Source organism: Macaca fascicularis, chromosome 5 (assembly GCF_037993035.2).
Source record: "Macaca fascicularis isolate 582-1 chromosome 5, T2T-MFA8v1.1".
In the NCBI taxonomy this organism is placed as follows: domain Eukaryota; kingdom Metazoa; phylum Chordata; class Mammalia; order Primates; family Cercopithecidae; genus Macaca; species Macaca fascicularis.
The window spans coordinates 81,250,923-81,273,418 of record NC_088379.1 but is presented as its reverse complement, the minus strand read 5'-3'; the positions used below and the strand labels follow the sequence as shown (position 1 = coordinate 81,273,418).

Here is a 22,496-nt window from a genome sequence, read left to right as displayed (position 1 = left end):
AGCTAGACTCCGTCTCAAAAAAAAAAAAAAAAAAAGAAAGTTGCAGAATATCTGTTATGCCTTTAAAAGATACAAACCCACAGACCAGCCAGGAGCACTATCCATCTCCTCCTCTAGCTGCCTCTCCTCATCATTTGTTTCAACGTCACTCTTCAAAGCTACCTTCCCTGACCCTTCCCACTCATAGAATCCTGTCTGTTCCTCCACAGCCCTTAGAACAATCTGTAACATCATAATTGTAATTATTTAACAACTGTCTTCCCACTAGACCACAGGTCTGCAACTAACAGCCCATGGGCAGATTATGCCAACTGTTGTCATAAATAAAGTTTTACTGCAACACAGCCATGATCATTCATTTACTTATGGCAACTGTTTTCACAATATTAACAGCAGAATTGCGTAGCTGTGATACAGACACTACGGCCCACAAAGCCTAAAACATTTACTCTCCAGACATTTACAGAAAAGCTTACCAACCCCTGTACTAGGCCATAAACTTTATAAGGGCAGCAATTAGGTATGATTCATTTGCCAGCACCTAGTAGAATGTCTGGTGTATAGAAGGCACTTGATAAATTTGCTCATTGAATAAACTTGGGAAGCAGGGGGAACGTTAGCAGTAGGTGCCACTCATTCAGACAACTTCACATCTACATATTCGTTCAATCTTGCTTGCTAACCCAAGGCAGATTACTCTTAATATCCCCATTCTACACATGAAAAAAATGTACGGAACCTGCCCAAGCTCACTCAGCCAATAAGAGCAGATCTGGGATTCAAACCTACGTCAATTCCATTCCTGAGTCTGAGCTCTGGACCACAAGTCAGGAGAGAAGATATTCTCATTCACATTTTCAGTAATTCTTTAGCTACAGATGTAAGGCTTGGGCAGACAGCCAGAACTGTCTCTGAGTATGTCCACTTTGACTGCTGGCTGTCACACATTACCTAACCACCGGGCACTTACCCAGAGTGGCTACGAATGCCTGACCTGTTTAGTTAGCAACATGTCACCACTGAACCCCTGTCCCACTGAGCAATACTGAATGTGACTCTCTCTGCCAAATAAATCATTGATGGGAACTCATTATCCCCATGTCATAGCTGAAGGAAATGAGGTTAACTAACTTGCCAAGGTCAAATGTTAGCATAAGGCAGAGGTAAGTGGTGAATCTATGATCTTAACACCATTTTTCTACAACACTGGTTCCTGTTTCAACAGCCCATTCCTCTCCAGGCTTTAACAGGGAAAGCAATCATGAACAAGAAGGCAGTCAAGGGGCATTTTCATTCCACAGTATGACAGCGTGTCACTTCTTTGTCTTATATCAGGGGTCCCCAAGCCCCAGGGACAGTTCTGTGACCTGTTAGGAACCAGGCAGCACAGCAGGCAAGCAGGCATTATCACCTGAGCTGTACCTCCTGTCGGATCAGCAATAGCGTTAAGATTCTCACAGGAGAGTGAACCCTATTGTGAACTGCGCAGCAGAGGGATCTAGGTTGCGTACTCCTTCTGAGAGTCTAATGCCTGATAATCTGAGGTGGAACGTTCATCCCAAAACCATCCCCAGCCCTGCCCAGGTTTGTGGAAAAGTTATCTTCCACAAAACTTGTCCCTGGTGCCAAAAAGTTTGGGGACCGCTATCTTACATGATACTGAATTTAAAAAAAACTCTGAAAAAAACCTTGGGGCAGGCGCAGTGGCTCACGCCTGTAATCCCAGCACTCTGGGAGGCCAAGGTGGGCGGATCACAAGGTCAGGAGTTTGAGATCAGCCTAACCAATATGATGACACCCCGTTTCTACTAAAAATACAAAAAATTAGCCGGGCGTGGTGGCATGCACCTGTAAGCCAAGCTACTAAGGAGGCGGAGGCAGGAGAATCGCTTGAACCCAGGAGGCGGAGGTTGCAGTGAACTGACATCATGCCATTGCACTCCAGCCTGGGGGACAGAGAGGGTCTCCATCTCAAAACAAAAACAAAAATTAGCCAGACATGGTAGCATGTACCTGTAATCCCAGCCACTCGGGAGGCTGAGGCAGGAGAATCGCTTGAACCCGGGAGGCAGAAGTTGCAGTAAGCCGAGATCACACCACTCCAGCCTGGGAGGCGGAGAGAGACTACATCTCAAAAACAAACAAACAAAAACAAACAAACAAAAACCTCAACATGACTCCATTTAATAATTGTACACAGAGGCCAAAACATCTGCCACTGAAGAAAGCTGACCCTGGGATACTTGACTACATGACCATCCCAAGTCATTCTAGCAAGAACTGTTAAAAAATATCTAGAAAGAAGCTTTGGCTGGCAAAACAATTCTCCATATATTTAGAAATAACACAATGAAGTCCTTATGCAAAACTAAAACTTCAAGTCAAAAGCAGAACAAAGAATCTTGAGACCATGTCTGTTTTCTAGCTGCAGGTGGAAGACAAGGAAATAGCCACTCATGCCACTGAACTCAGTGAGCTAGAAGCAAGCATCTCATTTTCAATTCAATCTTTCTACAAAGCCACCAAGATGCTGCCTGAATTATCGTGTCCCTTAAGCTCCTACTTTACACAGAAATACACTTCCCATCTCTTCCCAGAAAGGCAGAGAGAAGGCTGGGGTCCTTGCAAAATCCCAGGTCAAAGAGGCCTTGATATGGTTTGGCTCTGTGTCTCCACCAAATCTCATCTAGAATTGTAATTCCCACAATTCTAGGGGCCTGGTGGGAGGTGACTGGATCATTGGGGTGGTCTTTCCCCTTGCTGTTCTCATGATAGTTCTCACAAGATCCAGTTGTTTGAAAGTATGTGGCACTTTCCCTTTCCCTCTCTCTTGCTCTCTCCTGCTCCACCATGGTAAGATGTGCCTGCTTCCCCTACAACTTCTGTCATGATTTTAAGTTTCCTGAAGCCTCCCAGTCATGCTTCCTGTTAAGCCTTTGGAACTGTGAGTCAATTAAACCTCTTTTCTTCATAAATTACCCAGTCTCACGTAGTTCTTTATAGCAGTGTGAGAATGCACTAACATAGGCCTGCTCTGCAAATTTTATTAATAGGGTGATTTCATCCTCCTTTCTTCTCATCCAAGCTCAAGGTCTTCATCAGTGAAAATCACAACTCCTGCATTCCCACCTCACAGCATGGGGAGCACTGCAGGCGTCAACATGCCTCAATGCACTTGTGCAGCAACCCTGCCCTCGGGAACCAGTCCCTCCTGGGTCAGTATTGCACCATCAGAGATATTTTCAACAAATGTAACAAAAAATCCTGAAATGTGCTGATTATGAAATATAAAATATAAAATTCTGAGCTCTCTCCTCCCACCCCCAATAGGGTAGCAATGGGAGAAAAAATATGAGCAAGTTGTTCTTTAGAGCAATGTTACTCAAAACGCTCTGTGGTGAGCTACATCCAGAAACTGAAAACATGGAGATAAAATGGGTGGATAGAGTAATTTTGTATCTGTCAAGTTTAGTAACAAAAAATTAAGGCTTGCATTTTATTTCTCTTTGGGTTTTCTTTATTCCATTTTGCTAGTTATTCCTTTTTATTGTATTTTACAAATATATTGGTCTGAGACAGACTGAAAATAACAATAAAACTAGTCCTTCCCTGCAGACTCTGAAAATAATTACCAACAGCAAGGCATTTAAATAAAATTGAGTTTATTTTCCTAAATGTGTGAATAGCTGCTGAAGCTCACTTCTAATAAGAGAAATGCAAACTACAAATTAAGACACCACCTTTCCCCTGACTGGCAAAGATCAAAAGGTTTCTGGGTAGCAAACTGCTTTGGCAAGGCTGCAGGCAACCAGAGTCACACATATTGCTGATGGAGGGCAATTTGGCAAAATCCATCCCAGTTACAAATGCAAATCCATTTTTAGGAAGTCGGTCTACAGATATACTCCCACATATGGAGAAAGTTGTTCCTTACAGCCTTGTTTGTAAAAACCAAAGACTAGAAAACTACCTACAACATGTCCTGCTAGTCAGTGAGGGCCTGGTTCAGTGAATTCAATACACTCAAGCAACTGAATACTCACTCTGCAGTGATAAAAAAAAGAATGAGGCGGCTGTTCCCACGGACCCTCCTATAAGACACAAACAGCAAGGGGCAGATCAGGACAGATCAGCGTATACTCTATGTACTGTTTGTGTTTTTAAAAACTAGGAGAGAAATATAAACACATTTGCTTGTATATGCACATAACTCTAAATGGAAGCATAAGAAACTATTGATAGATGCTAGAGATAAGAATTGGACAGTGGGTCTATTTTCAACATACAACCTTGTGCACATTTTGAAATGTCTGCCACATAAACTCAGAGTACCTATTCAGACACTTTACTTAAAAATTTAAAAAAGAAACTGCGCTTAGCTACTTCATGTATTTCTTAGTTAGGAAGGCTGTGTGCACCAAATGACACAAAAGAGTGTGGTATAAGCTCATTCAAAGACAACTTATCTTTTACTCACCACGTGCCCTCATTCTCAGGAAAAGGAAAAAATACTGTATCTTGACTAGTGACAACAAAAGCTTAGCCACACCCCACCAGCATGTGTCTTCCAATGGCATTTTGGTCAGAAATCATAGCTTCTTCCTCCCTTTGTCCTGCAGCCCTTCCCTAGTTCTCCTTGACTGAAAACCATAGCTGGTTTATAACACACATGCTCATCTTCTTGCCACTGCTCACCAGCAGGAGTGGTTCTTATTTTATAGACCCAGAGAGGCCTCAGTGACCTGTCCAACATCACTAAAGCTGGAAAGCAATCAGAGCCCAGGATTTCTGAGTCCTAGCTCAGGGCTCTGTCTACTACAGTGTTTCATGGACTCTTTCACTAGTGGAAACAGGAAGGGCACTGGAAGAAAGTGGTAATGCAATGCCCAGGCAACAGGCTAAGCACTAGACATCAATCTCTCTGGTTAAGCCCCACAATGACCCAGGAAGGTAAGTCCTCTCATCACCCACAGGCTATGGATAAGAAGTATGTCTTTACAAGGGTAGAGAACATCAAGCTCTCGTACCCAATCAACAGTGGTATAGAAAGTCCAACCAGATCTCAGCCATGTGCTCACCTGCCTCCCAAGGAAGCTCACTGACCAGATTCATCATCTACAAAGCAGTTCAACAAATGGTGCTCCTCCAAGAGCCGGTTATTTGAGCCACTACAAAGAACCTCTCATCTGAGCCAATGTCACCCAAACTATGGGCCATGAATCCTGGAGGGAGGGGAATTACTCTTAGATGGCATCAGTATGAATAGTTTTAACTGTAGAAATAATGTTTTTGAAAAGGATTAGAAAAGCATAAAACTAGCTCATCAAACCCATCATTTTGCAGATGTTTCCGAATGAGGTCAAATTAGGGTGAACAGATTAAGGAAAACTAAGTAAATAAGTTCAAGTGATACACAGGTGTAGCAAAAACCATGAAGAATGATGACAAACTGACATTTGAGTATCACTGACCTAAGCAACTGGATCCATCCCACAGTTTTTCTCTAGAGTAAGAAAAATTTGGAAATAATAGGTTATTCACCCCTACCCTGCCAACCATACAATATGCATTCGTTCTGAATGTTATTTTTATTTATTTATTTGTATTTGCCTTCTCTCCATTACTATAGTACCCCTCTGATTCATGAGGCAGGGAAACCCAGTTCCCAAAGCATCCTGAAACTCTGCATTTAAATGGGAGTGTCCTGTGGTGGCTTAACCTTAGAGTGACCTACCTTGAGTTTGCCCTGAATGGCTCAGATCACACCTATAGATTAATTAATGTTTTATAATTACTCTGAGCATTCTTTTTCATTTTGAAAAGTATCTGACTTCGGAACCCAATTAGACAGTTTCCTGTTGTCCTGTCACCTGCTACAGCGCTGATTAGAAGAGTCCTGTGGGCCTCTCTCTACCTCTTTCTCCCAACACCACAGCTTTAAAGACGGTATCTCATTGACTACCTTTGTTGTAAAAAGATAAATAGGCTCTAAGATTTACCAAACAGGATTCTGAATTCCAAACTCCTCCACTTTACAACTATATAGAAAATAGAAGTTGTTTTGTTTTTCCCAAAGCCTTGCTGCTCTAAAAATGGTCCTGAAACCAGCATTATCTATATCACCAGAGAGCTTGTTAGAAGTGCAAAATCTCAGCCCTACCCCAGACCTGCTGAATCCAAATCTACATTTTAACTAGAGCTCCAGCTAATGCCTATGCATAATAAAATTGGAGGCATACTGCTGTACTGCAAGGCAATTCTTCCATTCTACCAAATTACATCCCTTCATTCATTTATCAATATTTATTTATTGAGCACTAACCACATATGTGCTAGGCACTGTGCTGACAGCTGGGAAATCAACAGTGAATAATACAAATAAATATAGTTCCTGCCCTCATAGAGTTGTCAGTCTAACATGGTGGTTTCTCAACCTTGGAAGCTCACATCGGAATCAACTGTGGCACGTAAAATACACACTCACACATACACACACAGGTGCCTAAAATTCACCCCAGACTACCTACATCTACATACTGTCGGAAACGCTTGAGACTGGGACCCTAGAAACTGCATGTTAAAAAAGCTCCAATTGGTGGAACCACTTCGGAGAGCAATTTGACACACCTAGCAAAGCTGCAGATGGGCGCATCCTAAAAGCAGCACATTGACTTCCAGGATTATATCCTAAAGAAATGAAGACACTTGAGCAAAGAAGACAGAAACAAGAACATTCACTGCAGCACTGTTTCCAGAGAGAATATTGTAGAAACTACCAAATTGCCCCTAAATAAGAGAATGAATAAGTAAACCATGGTTAGGTCAAAGAATCCTGTTACAGAGCAGTCAGAATGAATAAACTCGACCTCTATGTGTTGACATAATCTCAAACATACCTGTTGAGTAAAGACAGTTGCAAAAGGCTACACAGTTTTATCCATACACAAACGTTGCAATCCATTGCTTATGAATTCATAAATACGAAGTAAAGTATAAGACATGTTTGGTAAACACCATACCAACTTTAGGAAAATGATTTGCTCTGGGAGGAAGAGAAAGGAAAGAGATGGGGTGAATGAGTGTCTATTTTTAAGGTAAAAGAGTCTAAAAAGAGTTAGTGCTATTTTTAAGGTAATGTGTCTAAAAATAAAAGTAACCAAATATGGCTACATTTTAATATCTGTTAAATCTGAAGGGTAGGTAAACATATATAACATTATTTTTTTCATGCTTTTTTGTATGTTAATGTTTTGTGATTCAATTATTATTTTTAAAATTTCTTTTAAAAGCTTCACAGGTGATGTGATACAAAACCAGTGCTGAAAATCTCCGTTCTGAGAACATATACTAATAAAAAACCTGGCTATTTAATATCAAGAAAAAGTTAAGTTGTCCGGGTGCAGTGGCTCACGCCTGTAATCCCAGCACTTTGGGAGGCCGAGGTGGGCGGATCACGAGGTCAAGAAATCAAGACCATTCTGGCCAACACGGTGAAACCCTGTCTCTACTAAAAATACAAAAATTAGCTGGGCATGGGGGCATGTGCCTGTAGTACCCTACTCAGGAGGCTGAGGCAGGAGAATTGCTTGAACCTGGAAGCGGAGGTTGCAGTGAGCTGAGATGGCGCCACTGCACTCCAGCCTGGCATCAGAGCGAGACTCCATCTCAAAAAAAAAAAAGAAAAAGAAAAAGAAAAAAGAACAGAAAAAGTTAAGTTACTAGCTTAAATAATTTACATTCATTTTTAAAAAAACTTTCACATGGAGTAATTTATTAAGCAATATTTTTTAAGAGGCTAAGGTTATTACCCAAGGGAAGCAATATTTCTCCAAGCATGGCCCTCAGCTCACCTATAACAGAATGTGGAGGGAGTAGGAAGGAGGAGGGAACACTAATTTAAAAGGCAGATTCCAGAGCCCCAACTAAGACCTACTTAATCAAACTCTCTGGGTGTTGAACCCCAGAGTCTAAATTTTTAATAAGAGAATGCACATGTGGGCACCATTCTTTGGTACACCAAAGAACCTAAAACCATACATTTCTTTGTTTAATGAGGTAATACTCGTCATACTCTGAAAATTAAAATGAAGTGTAGAGAATACTTTCTAAATATTTGAGACAGTAATTCCACCAGTATATATTCAAGCAGATCCAGATAAAAATTTTCCTGCACTGTGTACCTAATTTGAAGGACAAAGAAATGTATTTTAGGAAGACAACCATCATTTCACAATGCCTTTCTAAAAGAACTTGAAAGAGCAACTGGGTAAACAGGAAAACTCCACAAGTCCAGTTTTGCTGCTGTTCTCACCGGAACAGGCCCTAGACACAATTTTCACTAAAGCCAATTTCAATTAAACCAAGCAAATGTGGCTCGACCAAGGCCTGGCTGGCACAGGAAGGTCTCCTGAATTTACTATCAAAACTCAAGATATCTTCTCAGTGCTACTCTATTATTTTTTTGTTACTCGTTTTCACCCCTCCACAGTGATTATCTTGTCATCATTTTCTTCACCTGCATCTTCCAATTCATCCCTACCTTTCATGACTTTTGCTTTGGTCTCCTTGATTTTCCTCTTCATTGTCCCTGTTTTCGGACAAAACCAAAACTACAATCCTGACTTTCAAGCCCTGGAAAACTGCTCCCAAGCCCGAGTTGAAAACAAACCAGCATAACAAACACATGAAAAGATGTTCAACCTCCCCTAGCAAACAGAAAAAGTGCAAATTTTAAACCACAAAGGCACAATTTCACACCCATCAGACTGGCAAAACATCAAGTCTAGCAATATCAAATATCTGTAAACATGTGAAGCAATTGGAACCCCCAAATGCTGCTTGGTTGGAATGCAAATTGGTACAACTTCTTTGGAGAGCAATCTGGCAACTTATTAAAGAAGACGATCTAATTTCTTTGACCCAGCAATTCCCTTCCAGGTTTACACCACAGAGAAACTGTCAACTGTCAACTGTGTACACTATACACAGGGAGATGAGTTCACAACTGTTCATTGCACTAAAACAGCACTCACAAATTTGTAAGCCTGCTTACAACATTACAATGAATGTGTCATAGCATATTTATATAATAAAATGTTGTTATATAGCAGTTAAAATAAACCAGGATTATGTGTCTCTCAATAGCAAAATCACAATTTAAACAATAAAAGCAAACTGAGAAGAATGTTTAGTATTATAAAGCATGTTTAAAACATGAAAAAATACACTATATCTAGTTTATGAATGCACATAAATCTAGTAAAAATATAAAAATACACAATAAACAACAAATGCAGAATAGTGGTGGAGGGGCAACGAGATCAGGAAGGACTCATAGGTGGTTTTAAATGTATATATAGTATTTTATTTCTTCACGGGGTGGGGAGTACACGAGTATTCACTCTATTATTCTACATTTCTGTATGTCTAAAAATCACCCTCACTCAGAAAAAAAGCCAAAGTCTGAGCTAATTTAAAAGTATCTGAGGGTTCTGAAAGTGGCATTGGAACTTGAGGAAGAACAGGAAGGTTGGCCCTATGAGTGTAAAGTGAAGCTTTGGGGACCATGGAGTCCCACTACCATGATCTTAAAACCATCCATGACAAAGAATCATTCTCAGAATTGTGGTAAACTTCCATGTACAGCACTTAAAACATCCCTCAAACTTCAAGTCATAGTCCCAGAAGAGAAATATTCCAAAAACCCTTTACTGTTGGGGTTGGTTGGTAATCGAGTTTGTCTCAAGAATGTTTTTGCAGCAGGGCACAGTGGCTCATGCCTTTAATCCTAGTACTCTGAGAGGCTGAGGCAGGCGGATCAACTGAGATCAGGAGTTTGAGACCAGCCTGGCCAACATGGTGAAACCCTATCTCTACTAAAAATGCAAAATTAGCCAGGCATGGTAGCAGGCACCTGTAATCCCAGCTACTCGGGAGGCTGAGGCAGGAGAATCATTTCAATCCAGGAGGCAGAGGTTGCAGTGAGCCATCGCACTCCAGCCTGGGCACCAAGAACAAAACTCTATCTCAAAAAAAAAAAAAAAAAAAGATTTTGCTGGTTGATTTTTGGGTGGCCTTTTCTCTTAAAGACCACCAAGGCCTTTCAAACCCTTAGGCCAGCATTTGGTTGCACCACAACTGAAGGTTTGTTATAAGAAGCTGCATTAAAATAATTAGACCAGAAAAGTTAACTAGACTAAAAGACACCATCTTTTACATCTCTTCTAGTTAGTTAGCTTTGGGTGGCTTCATGGGTAGGCTAGAGATAGAGATAGGTGGTTACCAAATACCCTTCTGATGATACCACAGAATTTAATACCGTCATGGAACCCCAATCCATTCACACTAACTAGAAAGACTAGGAGGGGGGAAAAAAGACATCTGAGCTAGAGAAATTTCTCTTAATTGCTAAGAGAATAAAAATTGAAAATGTCTTTCAATTATAACATAAACATACCAAAATTCCACTTAGTGAAGAATAAATAAACAGGTTTTATGGTATGAGTGAACTGAAGCACATAAAGTTGCTATTCAGAAAAGGTATCATAATCTTTCATTCTAACTAAATACTGGCATTCAACTTCGTTTTCTTGGAGGAGTCCAAGAAAAACAGAAAAATCCGCAGAACTAATTGTCAGGTCCCGACCTAACATAAACCTCTGCATATGAGACCAGTGGGGCCAGAAAAACAGAATTTCTTTTCTTTAAACATTAACTCACCTCACCTCACACTGTATTTTCTAACCCCAGCAACTATCAGAGTAGACCCTCACATGACTTTACACCTAGCTGATACATTAACTAAACTTACAGTTGCCAACTATCTTTGAGAATGGCAAGCATGAATAACAGTAACAGAGGAAAAGGCAAGATATCTGTTCCCCCAAATCATAAGACCAACATATTTTTTAATAATTAAAAAATTGTTTCCAACCATTCTCAAAATACTTGCCTTAGGTAAGTAGTTATCAAGATAAAACTATAAAAATTCTCTAGTTTTCTTTCAAAATTTTAATGTTTACTTTCCCTTTATTTCAACATAACTTCATTTATTTATATGTATATGTTTTTATTTACATGATTTTATTTGTTTGTTTGTTTTTGGTAGAGATGGGGTCTCACTATGTTGCCTAGGCTGATCTTGAACTCCTGGGCTCAAACAGTCCTCTTGCCTCAGCCTCCCAAGTACTGGTATTACCAGTGACCCACCATGGCCAGCCTACTTCATTGATTTAAAAGAACTAAAATCTGGCACTCAAACTGGTGTCAAAAATTATCCTGAGGCTGTTCTACAGATGCTAAAATGCTAATATCTCATAAGTTTAATGCAGTTTTAAACAAGGCAGTTAGGTAACGAAGTGGTTGCTAACCAATTAAGAGGTGCAGATTTTCATAAAGGCTTTATCTAAGAAATTCTACTAAGAAGCTTTTCATGACCAAAACCAGAAAATCAGTTTTAGAAGATGAGAAAAACAAAGGTCCTCAGAAATACAACAATTTGTCCAAAAGCACCATTGGATTCATGCTTAACTGGAGAGACACCCAATGGTGCAGATTTCAATTCTAACTCACATTGACTATAATCATGTCCTCATATAAAATAAAAGCCAGAAGTAGAACATGTATCCAACTTTGGTCAAATGAGAATATATTTTTGAAATGTCCTGTTGTATTAATCAGTCTTTCCACTGTACAGCTGCTGGGAGTTTGTTCAACCTCTATCTGTGCTGGTATCACACTGTATTGAAATGGTTTCATCTTTACCAATGTTACACCCACAAGATAAGGAACGGTGGGACAGGGACCCACCTCATTCATTTATTAAGCAGTTGAATATAGTCTGTGCCAACACTAACATAGCAGGTCCTCAACAGATGGCCATTTATTGGAACAAAACTCGTAATCTATTTGATACACGGCATTTTCTCAGAGGTACATCTTACAGCATTATTAACAAATGAAATAAGATTAGAAGATCTGGACCAATTTGCATTGGTATGTCACATTTGGTTTCTTCTAACTAATGCTTCCTTTTTAGAAAATTCCTCAAGCTCTTCAAACAGGAAACTTTAAAAAAATCCAAAAACAAAAACCTTCCATTTGCAGGGCCATAAATATATATAGGAAGTTAAATCCATTGGTCTGGATAAAAATCAGAGGATTATCAACAGAAGACATTTCCTCATGCTTGGTAGCAGCTAGTGCATTATGAAAATTACAACACACCAGCCAAACAAGCTTTACTATATCTGAACCAGACACTGCTGTGTGGCCAAGCTGCCTTGCCCTGAGCAAGTTCATCAAGAATTACCATGGCAGGAATTCACACGGAAGAAAAATTAAAACAAATGGAAACTAGTACTAAACTTCCAGTGGACAATAAAAGTTCAGCAAGTGGGTGGGTAAGTGGAGGAATGAGGATATTTTCCAAGTTTCCTATATCTAAAACTGGCACAAGAAGTATGGGGAAAAGAGGGGATGTTTAGTTCTCAATCACACAAAGTATCTGCCACAAGTTTGGTTTCTACTCTGCCGGGTCCTTTCTTATCTGATGGAGGAAACAAATCCACTTTCAATGATAGATCTTCATTTTTTCCTGTTACCCAGAAAAATGGTATCTTCTAACATCCTTTCTGGTCACATATCAGCCTGTTCAAAATATGTCAAACGATCTGCTTAAAAAAAAAAAAAAAAAAAAATGCAATCCTCACTTGCTCTTACTACAACTACTCAAACCAGCTGGGACCAAACAAACTTAGGAGTGGGAAGGGTCAGTAAGAGGCCCACAGAGAAGCTAAGCAGTGAGAAGGGACCTGTAAGACACCTACCTGGAAACAATTCATTATTGAGCGAAGAATCAAGGTCCAGTGAATATTTACGTCTGATCCAGTGAAAAGACAGCAGTTTTCTCATATCCAGCCTTCTCCTCTGGGAAGGAAGACTGGGAGGGGCGGCAGGGGCGGGGGGGGGGGGGGGGGGGGTGACCTGAGCAGGGGGCGGGGTTAAGGATTCCCACTCCAGCCTTCCTAAACGTGGGCGGTGTTTATATTAGTGGTTGCTTCCACCAGGTCTGAAATGGCATGATCTCCACTGTCCTTTAAACACCTGGTAGATGACATAACAATGAGAAAGATGATGTTGACAATGACACTGAGTTCTAGCCATGTACCAGGCCCTATGCCCGAGTAATACAATATTAACATCTCCTTTTGGTAGATAAGGAAAGTCTAAGACTGGGCAACTTGTTCAAGGACACAAAGCCAACATGTGTTAGAACCAGGACCTGCCAAGCATGGTGGCTCACAGCAGTAATTTGGCGCTTCGGAAGGCTGAGGTGGGAGGACCTCTTGAGCCCAAGAATTAGGGACCACCTTGGGGAACAAAGGGAGACCCAGTCTCTATGGAAAATTTAAAAATTAGCCAGGCATGGTGGCACGTGCCTGTAGTCCCAGCTACTCAGAAGGCAGAGGTGGGAGAATCGCTTGAGCCTGGGAGGTGGAGGCTGTAGTGAGCCACCATGTTCATGCCACTGCACTCCAGCCTGAGTGACAGTGTGAGACCCTGTCAAAAAAAAAAAAAAAAAAAAGGAACCAGGACCTGAACCCAGAAAGTCTGACATTAGAACCCAAACTCTGTCACTCTCTCTAGACACAGCGTCTAAATAGGCACATCGGACTCTTTAATTAATGAAATTACTCGTTCCTCACTTCATCTGGGTGATGGTCCTAAATTTGGTACCTTTTTAGGTCTCCACCCGAGATGTCAACTCTCAGGGCAGTATTGGCCTGCTCCTCTCAGGTCCTCCCCACACCCTGTCTCCCTAGCTGAGTTTCACTGAAACACATTGTGACATTCAGCCCAGGTGTGCCAGAAAGCCCCAACAGCACTGAGGGCGGGAGGGAGGCGGGTGGGGGGAGGTTGGGGGCTGGCTTCCTCTAGGGACATGCTAGCTCTCAAGTTTCCAGCCTGCTTCTACACAGAGAGGTGTAACCACACACAAGCTGGACAAGAACACCACCAAGGGCTGGGACGGAGCCTAACTACCCTGTAGTATCCTTAGGCCTGCGGCCACACCAACAGACATGAGAGAGTATTCAAGCTGCTCCTGATTCACAGTTCCCTCAGAAGCTGGTCGTAGGAGAGAGAAACTGAGAAGGCATCACCTCTATAACAAGCAGCCCCTCCACAGGAATAAGAGTAAACCTGTCTCCTCGCAGAGAAATGAAAAAAGAGAAAACAGAAAGGCTCCAGGATCCACTCCCTGTATGAATTCGCCCGGCACCAACCAATACCTGTGCAGCTATCACTCTGGGAGGCCCCAGCATTTGCTCTGCTGGCCGTGACAGTGGCACGTCCCACTGTGCTGAAAGCTGAAGCCAGCAGGTCTCAATTCCACCCCTGAGCTAACACAAGGTTTCTTAATGCTCCTTTGCCATGTGTTGATCTTGCAACAGAATGTGGGACAGAAGATTTAAAAAGCTATGTGATGGGGGAAGGACAGCCAGATCACCTTACACCAGGGCTTCTCCAACAAGCTTCCTTGGATTCCCTTTAGGGGCCAGTATTACTAGCTTCTAGGGAGGTTTTCCTCAAACTGGCACTGTAAGAGCACGTGTTGCCTCTGGGGACCAGTTTGGGAGGGGGCTGGAGGGGGGCGGGGTGCAGTCTAAAGAATGGAGCAAAGCACACATCATCTCACCCTGCAAGGGACAGCAATGCCTTACTCCAGTCTGAGCTCCCAAAGGCTCTGACGTGTGGAGGTGCCAGCAGGGTCCACCCTGGGGACCCTGGGGACCCAAGGGCTGGAGGTTCTTCCTACAGAAAAAGGGAAAGCAATGGGAGAAGCCCAAATTAAAGTGACCACCGCGTCATGGGCTCGGACTGCATCAGAACCCAGTGATGTCCCTGGCTGTATCCATGCCCGCCAGTCTCCCCTAGGTCTACAGTGGATAAGGTAGGATAACCCTGGAGACCTCCTCCAAGCCCACAGCCGGCCCCACCCTTAGGGCATGCAAATATTACCGCTACAGAGCCTTGTCCCTTTTTCACAGATGGGGAAACTGAGGCATGCGGAGCAAATTACGGTGCTTTTTCAAACCAGGCTGAAGTTCACTTCTCTAGCCACAATTTTGCACTTTTTTACAGCTTTATTACATTTCCAATTTCTCCATATACACAATTGGTGTTGCAAAGTGAATTCTAAACACCGCTGAAGGACTGAACTCAAAATGAGATGAGGGCAGTCTGGGCGTCCAACAAGGCCGACTTGACCGCAAGAAGAGGATGGGTGCCCCCACCTCCACCTTATCCCCCACCCCCTCCCTGGGGACGTTCAGGTTCGGTCGCTTCCCTTCCCTCAAGCCGCTTCCACCGCAACCCAAGGGCGGGGGCGCAGCAGCGGGGCCCCGGGATCGCCGGGCGGGCTCTGATGTACCGGGGCTGAGGCGGGCGCGGGGGGCTCGGGGACCCTCCCCGGCCGCTGAGGGGGCTGCGACCGCGCGCCCAGCTCGGCGGCCGGGAACTTCTGGCGGCGCGGACCCCGCCGCCCCAGCCGCCGGGCGAATGGTGCAGTTCGGGCTTCCCTTTCTTTGCCTCGCCGCGAGTCGGGCGCGACCCCGAGGCGGCTCGGCCACTCACCATATTACAGATGGAGGCGATGTTTCGGACAGTCATTAGTCTAAAGGTTGCAGCGATCCCTCACCGCCATCTTTACAAGGGGAAACCGGGACTGCCCATGGTGGCGCGCTGGCTGGGAGGCCGGGCGGCGGCGCGGCGGCCTGGGGTCCAGCTTTCAGTTTGGCTGGGAGAGGGAGGCCGGGAGGAGGAGGCGGCGGCGCGGGGAGGGCGGGGAGGGAGCGCGGAGGGGCGGGGAGTGGCGGAGCGAGGGAGCCTGGGCCGCGGCCGGCGGCGCGGGGAGGAGGGGCGGCCCGGGCGCGCCGCGTGAGTCCAAGCCGGCCGCTCCGAGCGCTCCGGGCTGGGTTCCCGGGCCCCGCCGCGCCGCCTCCCTCCCCGCCCGGCCTGGCCTCCTGCTTTTCCATTTGATTCCCTGCCTCTCTCTATTCGGACTGGAATGCCGGGCCAGGCTCCGGGGCGCGCCGCTGCGGCAGCCGCACCCCGCAGGTCCCCCTGGCCGACTCCGACGCGGAAGCAGCGGCCCTCCTCGCCGTCGGGAAGCCAGGGAGCCGGGGACGGCACGGGGTGCGGGGTGGGGAGGCGGGAGGCCCGGGCCGGGGCGAACCCGGGGCCGCCTTCCGTCCTCGCTTTTTCCTTGTCGCCTTCCTCCCGCAGCGCCTCGGCAGCCTCCGGTGTTTAGTTTTTGGCGAGGGGTAGGGGTGGCAACGTCCAACTTTTAGTTCTTCCCGAGGGTTCCAACCAGATGGCACCGGCGGGGACCCAAGAAGTAAAATGGGGCGAGGACACCGGAGCGGTCAGAGAGCCCTCGCCAGCCGCGGGCCGGGCGCCCGAGAAAGGGCGCCAGGAGGCGAGAGGAATCCGGGTCTGGGCGGAGGCCAGCAGCGGCGCGCTTGGGCGGCTTGTAACATTAGCGGGTCCAAAGGAGACGTCCCGGTTCCGCGCAAGCACTAAGGAGCGGAAGGAACGAAAACAAAACTTTTCCATATCTTCAAGGCAGGCATACCCCTCTCAGGGATGCCCAGCCTCCAATTGTTGAGATGGACGCTGTATGGGATCATGCACATTTCCCGCATTAAAGGTCGTGTCTGTGGGTTCAGAGGGTGAGTCTGTGCACCACTTAGCAGATAGGTCCACGCGAATTGAAGGGGCCGGTTTCTGAATGTGTGAAACAGTTACACATACAAAGTTGCAATTCGATGCTTTCATGGGAGAAGTTGTACAAGTGAGATGCGTGATAAATTCTTAAATCAATATATTTAATGACAAATTGAATCAGAAGAAAAATTAGTTGAAGATAAATTTTATCTAACCAAGAGTAAACATTTGAGAGCCCTTGATTGCTAATACCCCCTAGGATCTGGGGAGGAAACAGTAAGACAGACTCGTTGACTGAAGGTTTTGGGAGTCATGTCACTGTGTTTTCCAGTGCACATAAGAAGTAATATTCCTGCTTAAGTCTTTCAACCTAAATATTATTTCCAAATACATCCTGATGATAATTTCTTCCATTGTAAGTCATGACTGATTTTCTTCTCTCTCTCTCTCTCTCTCTTTGTTTTTTAAGAGACGGGGTCTCTATGTTCCCCAGCCTGATCTTGAACTCCTGGGCTCCAGTGATCATCCCACCTTGGCCTACCAAAGCGCTGGGACAACAGGCGTGAACCACTGCACCCAATGCTTACATTCATGATCTCCTTTAATCGCCACCATAACTATTAGCCGGTAGATGCTATTATCTCGTTTTTTGCAGATCAGTAACATAAGGCTTAGAGGATCAAGTATCCTGCCCAGATGCCTTACCGAAATGCTACAGATGAAGTTGGTGTGGTAACCTGGGCTGAGCACTCTGGGAGAGGAAGAGAAGAGAGAAGACAAAAAACAACTGAGCTATGACCAATCCCAACACAGAGGCCCAGAAAACTTTAAGATTTGAGGATTAATGTCTCAAGGTCAGGAGCAACCTCAAGACTAAAACTCAGATCTCAGGACTCAATTTCACAGAAGTTCCACTATAAAGGCATTAATCCAAATCTTTAAATGATATGAAAATTTTATAATAAGAGTTCAATATTTCTGCGAACATTGGATTGCAAAGTCCACAGGATTGAAAACACCATCAACATAATGGAAATTGAACATCATCTGATTACTGAGTGCTATATCAGCAAGTTAAACGGATCTTTTGTATACATTTTAATGGTGTATCTCCTAAAACTGAAGTGTTCAATATAAACATCCAGATTGAAACTCAGGCAGTGAATTACATACACAACAAATCAATTGAACATGGCAGAGCTTGTCAGACTCATGAAAGATTAAATACATTTTACATTTCCACAAGTGTAGTATTCACAGGTCTAAATTGGAAAATTCTTGGGTTGAAGAATAATAATCATAATCTTAGCTTCACTCATTGAGGAAACATTATTCAGGGATGATAAAAGCTAAAACCTTAAAAATATTGACAAGCTAATGAGAGAACTTTGAGATAAGCTGATATGCAGGTATCGTTAGGACTGGGAAAAGCAAGAAAATGGAAGGATGGCACTAAACGGCTGATATGGTTTAGATGTCTGTCCCCACCCAAATCTTATATTAAATTGGAATCCCCAATTCTGGAGGCAGGGCCTGGTGGAAGGTGTTTGGAACATGGGGGAGGATCCCTCATGGCTTGGTGCTGTCTTCACAATAATGAGTGAGTTCTCCCAAGATCTAGTCATTTAAAAGTGTGTGGCACCTCCCCACTACCCCCCTAACTCTCTCTTGCTCTTACTCTGCCATATGAGATGTCTGTTCCCCCTTTGCCTTCCGCCATGATTAGAAGCTTCATTTGCCCTCCTCAGAAGCAGATGTTTGTGCCATACTTCCTATATAGCCTGTAGTACCATGAATCTCTTTGCTTTATAAATTACCTGGTCTTGGGGATTTCTTTATAGCAATGCAAGAATGACCTATTACAGAAAACGTACCGAGAAGTGAGTCATTGCTGTAGAGATGCCTGAAAATGTGGAAGCAGCTTTGGAACTCAGTAACAGGCAGAGGTTAGAAGAGTTTGTAGGACTCAGAAGAAGATAGAAAGATGAGGGAAAGTTTGGAATTTCTTAGGGATTGGTTAAATGGTTGTGACCAAAATGCTGATGGCTAGGCCGTGAACAGAATGCACCCAAGCACTTTGCTAAGGCAAAACATGTGTGACCTTTGCTCTAGTTCCCCATAAGTTCCTTATTTCCATTCGAGACCTCAGAAGCCTGGACTTCAAACCAAAATGCTGACAGAGATGTGGACAGTGAAGTCCAGGCTGGTGAGGCCTCAGATGGAAATTAGGAACTTACTGGAAACTAAAGCAAAGGTCACGCAATGTTATGCCTTAGCAAAGAGCTTGACTGCATTCTGTTCATGCCCTAGGAATCTGTGGAAGTTTGAACTTGAGAGTGATAATTTAGGGTATCTGGCAGAACAAATGCCTAGGCAGCAAAGTGATCGAGAAGTGGTGTGACTGCTTCTGGCAATCTATGCTCAGATGTGGGAGCAAAGACAAAAGGTGGAACTTATGTTTAAAAGGGAAGCAGAGCAAAAAAATGTTTGGAAAATTTGCAGCCTGGCCATGTGGCAGAGAAAGAAAAAAGCTTTTTCAAGAGAGGAATTCAAGCAGGCTGTGGAACAATTGCTTGCTAGAGATGTTTGCAGGATTAAAGGGGAGCCAAGTGCTACTATCCAAGACAATAGGGAAAAAGCCTTGAAGGCGTTTCAAAGAACTTCAAAGTAGCTTCTCCCATCACAGGCCCAGAGGCCTAGGAGGAGAGAATAGATTCATGGACTGGGCCCAGGGCCCTGGTGCCTTGCACAGCCTTGGGACACTGCTCACCACATCCTAGCTGCTCTTGTTCCCACTCTTGCTGTGGCTCAAAGGGGCCTACATACAACTTGGACTGCCACTTTGGAGAATTCAAACAGTAAACCGTGGTAGCTTTCATGTGATGTTAAGCCTGCAGGCACACAAAGTGCAAGAATCATGGATTCTTGGCAGCCTCTGCCTAGATTTCAGAGGATATATGGCAAAGTCTGTTTGTCCAGGCAGAAGCCTATTGCAGGGGTGGAGACCTTACAAAGAACCTCTACTAGGGCAGTGTAGAGGGGAAATGTGGGGTTGGAGGCTCCAACAGGGTCACCACTGGGGCACTGCCTAATGGAACTATAGGAAGTGGGCCACTGCCCTCCAGACCCAGGGATGATAGATCCACCAGCATCTTGTATTCTGTACTTGGAAAAGCCACAGACTGCAGCCCATGAGGACAGCCTTGGAGTCTCTACCCTGCAAAGCCATAGGAGCAGGACTGCTGAAGGCCTTGGGACCCCCACCCCCACCCCCCGCCCTTGTACCAGTGTGGCCTGGATGTGGGACATGGTGTCAAAGAAGATTATTTTGGAACTTTAAGATTTAGTGACTTCCCTCCTGGGTTTTGGACCTGTGTGGGGCCTGTAGCCCCTTTCTTTTGGCCAATTTCCCCCATTTTGGAATGGGAACGTTTACCCAATGCCTATACTCCCATTGTATCTTGGAAGTACATAATTTGTTTTTGATTTTACAGGCTTATAGGTGAAAGCGACTTCCCTTGTCTCAGATGAGGCTTTGGACTTTGGACTTTTGAGCTAATGCTAGAATGAGTGAAGATTTTGGGGGCCTATTGGAAAAGAATGATTGTAGTTTGCAATGTGAGAAGGACATGAGATTTGGAGGGGCCACGGGTGGAATGGTATAGTTTCTCTATCTCTCTTGCTCCCGCTCTGCTATATGAGATACCTGTTCCCCCTTTGCCTTTCACCATGATTGAAAGCTTTGTGAGGCCTCCTCAGAAGCCGAGCAGATGCCAGTGCCATGCTGCCTGTACAGCCTGCAGAACCATGAGCCAAGTAAACCTCTTTTCTTTATAAATCACTTAGTCTCAGATATTTCTTTACAGCAATGTAAGAATGGCCTAATACAATAGCCTAAACTAATTTGAGGGAGGTGATGTGTCTCTTGCTTCACAAAGTATGGTTCATGGACTAACAGCATTGGCATCACCAGGAGGTTGTCAGAAGTACAGACTTTCAGTTCCCATCCCAGACCTAATAAATCAGACTCTCCAAGAAGTTTGGGGAGCACTGCTCCAGCCAATGACTTGTGGTAGAATTCTGTTTTTGCCTCACCAGCATCCATTCTCCTTTCAGTAACAACTCCTAGCTTCTACTTTGGGGAACTTTCCATCTCCCACACTCAGACCTAGGGTTCAAATGTGGCTAACCTAGCCTCCTGTGACCAGAGGAAGGCACGTGATCCAGGCCTGGCCAATGACAGTGCCTCATGCCCCAGCCAAAGTGACTGGTTCAGCCAAGAGGATGTAATATGAGCTGAGCCAATGAGACTTAGCCCTGGTACTTTTGGGAAAGAAATACTCCCCTTCCTGAGTTTACTGAGCTGGTAAGATATTCATCTACAGCAGCCATCTTTCAATTACCTGAGAATGAAGCCAACACAGGAAAATGGAGCTAAGAAATGAAAGACATCCTAACAACTTTATTTATCCACTCGCTACCAGATCTGAATCCTGGGATTTTTAGAAACTCAAGCCAGTATAGTCTTCATTTTCTTTGGCCAGTTCAAACTGGATGTCTACTAGTTCCAACTGAAGGAATCCTAATACATCCGTCTCTTCCTGTCCCTGAAATTCGTTAGGCTCATTCTGAATCTTTGATGTTTCCTTTTCCTCTCTTCTTTGCCTGTGTTTAATCCATTTTGCATTGCTATAAAGGAATACCTGAGACTCAGTAATTTATAAAGAAAAGAGATTTATTTGGCTCACAGTTCTGCAGGCTACACAAGCATGGCACCAGTATCTGCTCAGCTTCTGGTGAGGCCACAAGAAGCTTTAACTCATGGCAGAAGGTGGAGGGAGAGCAAGTGTGTCATATGGCGAGAGAGGGAGCAAGAGAGGGGAGGGAGAATTCTCTCTCTTTTCTTGTTTTTTTGGCAATCAGATCTCGTGGTAACTAATAAAGCAAAAATTAATTCATTACCATGGCATGGACACCAAGCCATTCTGAAAAGATTCACCCCCATAACCCAAACACCTCCCACCAGGTCCCACCTTCAGTATTGGAGATCACATGGGGGACAAATATGCAAACTATGTCACTGCTCTCTAAACCAGTTTAGAAGGTTCAAAGTTCGCCTCCTCCAGATGTGCCTCTTGCCTGAGACCTTCCCATATAGCTTCCCAAACATACTGCTCTCCCCAGCCCATCAGTGAATTCCTGTGTCCAGGTGGCTAATGGTTCCATACTTACCCTTCAGCTGTGACCAGTTTTGTGTCCACCTCTGTCTTCCTCCCTCTTTTTGCTTAGATGACACCCACTTAACCTGTAGATGTCCCCCTGCTACAGGTGGGATACCTTTGTTATATGTTCTTATAGCACCACCTGTCTTCCCTTTGTGGCACTTATATTTGTAAATATATTCATGCCATAGAGTACTGCATGAAGGCAGTCGAGTGGGTGGTTCAAACGTAGACCCTGGTGTCAGCCTACCTGGACTAGCTATATGACCTTGGGCAAGTTTCTTAACCTCTCTATACCTCAATTTCCTTATTTATAAGGTGAAGATACTAAGAGTACCCCCTCAGAGAGTGATTTTGTTAATTTATGTAAAGTACTAAAAACATGCCTGGCACATAATAGTCACTGTATGAGTGATATCTATTATTGTTGTACATGGGATTATTTGATGTCTGTATCCCAACTCCCATCAGACATGAAAAAACAGGTCTGCTTTTGATCACCATTTTACACTTAAAGAAAAGGGCCAGGCTGGGCGTGGTGATTCA

General features: G+C 44.1%; 1 protein-coding gene and 1 long non-coding RNA gene across 7 annotated transcripts in view; one reads left to right on the top strand and one right to left on the bottom strand.

Annotated features, from left to right (window-relative positions):
- The window catches only part of USP46 (ubiquitin specific peptidase 46), a 214,266-nt gene extending 198,451 nt beyond the window's left edge, over positions 1-15,815 (bottom strand). For 3 of the 6 annotated variants that reach the window (XM_065545213.2, XM_005555302.4, XM_074040036.1), the window contains exon 1: positions 15,637-15,815. In XM_065545213.2, the coding sequence (XP_065401285.1) occupies positions 15,637-15,672 (36 nt within the window). In that variant the 5' untranslated portion in view covers positions 15,673-15,815. Of the gene's footprint in view, positions 1-12,827; positions 13,105-14,698; positions 14,815-15,021; positions 15,217-15,636 lie in introns of all 6 variants that reach the window. The other 3 variants (XM_045392620.2, XM_045392621.2, XM_045392622.2) reach the window with 3 other exon arrangements.
- A 61-nt stretch (positions 15,816-15,876) lies between these two features.
- Positions 15,877-20,791, top strand: LOC135970946 (uncharacterized). The gene is made up of 2 exons (XR_010586885.2): positions 15,877-16,733; positions 17,198-20,791. It is a non-coding gene; the product is annotated as an uncharacterized lncRNA (long non-coding RNA).
- The last annotated feature ends 1,705 nt before the right edge of the window (positions 20,792-22,496 follow it).